This window comes from Nestor notabilis, unplaced genomic scaffold (assembly GCF_000696875.1).
Source record: "Nestor notabilis isolate BGI_N333 unplaced genomic scaffold, ASM69687v1 scaffold17361, whole genome shotgun sequence".
NCBI classification, from domain to species: Eukaryota; Metazoa; Chordata; class Aves; order Psittaciformes; family Psittacidae; genus Nestor; species Nestor notabilis.
The window spans coordinates 26,559-27,743 of NW_009913593.1; the positions used below are offsets into that span (position 1 = coordinate 26,559).

A 1,185-nucleotide genomic window follows, 5' to 3' on the forward strand; every position below is an offset into this window, starting at 1 on the left:
CACCAGATGCTACTGCTGTCTGCAGTTTACTCAAGTGATGAATAGGAATGGGCCTGGGGCTGGAAAGTGGCCCAAGATGGGGAATGCAATGGGAGCCCAGAGGGAGCACTAAGCTCACATGAGGACAAGACTACTAAAGGCCATATAGTTTGGCTTTCAATCAGGAAGCTTGCCCCAAAAAGAGAGGAAATAAAGTGGAGTAGACCTGACCAATGTACGGCTGAACACTTCAAGGACTGACTGCACTCCTCACAAATGACAGCAGTTCCCAGGTCAAAGCTACAGACTCCAGGAATTATGTAGCTGCCTTGAATGTATGGAAATAATCCAATTTGTCTTTATTGACCACCGTTCTCTGAGGGATAAGCAAGTCAGGGAGATGTCATGTTCTGCAGCACAAGAGTAATGACAGAGAGAAATGACCCTAAGAAAGCCCACCCTCCTTGACCACGAACTATAACCACTAGCCTGTTTGACCCAAACTGTTCCCATCAGGACCTTGTCCATTCTACCTTATCGAGCAAAACCTGCACAACTCTTCTTACTGCCTTCAAATCCATTGGCTCGAAGACTTGTCAGCTCAAACAAGCTCTTCTTGCAAGCCAGTTCAGCACTAATTCCATCAACAAAAGTCTTTGCCTCTGTGGGTCATACCACATAACTTCTGTGTGTTAGCACCTTGGCTGCACACACAGCCATCACTCCATGAAGTCTTCATCCCTTCTGAATCTTCTCCCAAACTCCTTTTTCACCCATGGCTTCAAACTGCAAGTCTGCTGTCTCCTTCCCCGTCCACTTACTTACACAAACTTATGCTAAACTCATTTAGAAATGAAATGCTCAACACTGGGACATGACTGACTTGACTGAGGTCTGGAGCGCCCTTCACCACGCTAAGGTTCCCCAATTAGCAGTAGCCAGCTTTGCCGTATTTCTGAGCTCTCTCACCTGTGAGACTGTGATGCCGCATTTCTTGGCTAGCTCTTCTTTGGCTTCCTCACTGGGGTAAGGGTTGCTGAGATGGGAATAGAAATACTCATTCAGGATTTCCGTAGCCTGCTTGTTGAAGTTTCGTCTCTTCCGCCTTAGCATGAAGAAAGAGGGGGAAATAGAAGGAAAAGAAATGGGAATCAGTGCTAGGGGTCCAGAAATAGGAATGCAATTTTAGACACTCTGACTTTCCCT

At 46.5% G+C, this 1,185-nt stretch overlaps 1 protein-coding gene across 1 annotated transcript in view; it reads right to left on the bottom strand.

The window, feature by feature from the left end:
* LOC104412529 (pre-B-cell leukemia transcription factor 1) overlaps window positions 1-1,185 on the bottom strand; it is a gene marked incomplete at its 5' end in the record, with an annotated part of 25,335 nt that overhangs the window by 19,982 nt on the left and 4,168 nt on the right. Inside the window, one exon of the mRNA XM_010023271.1 lies at window positions 949-1,084. Coding sequence (XP_010021573.1) covers window positions 949-1,084 — 136 coding nt within the window. The remainder of the gene's footprint in view (window positions 1-948; window positions 1,085-1,185) is intronic.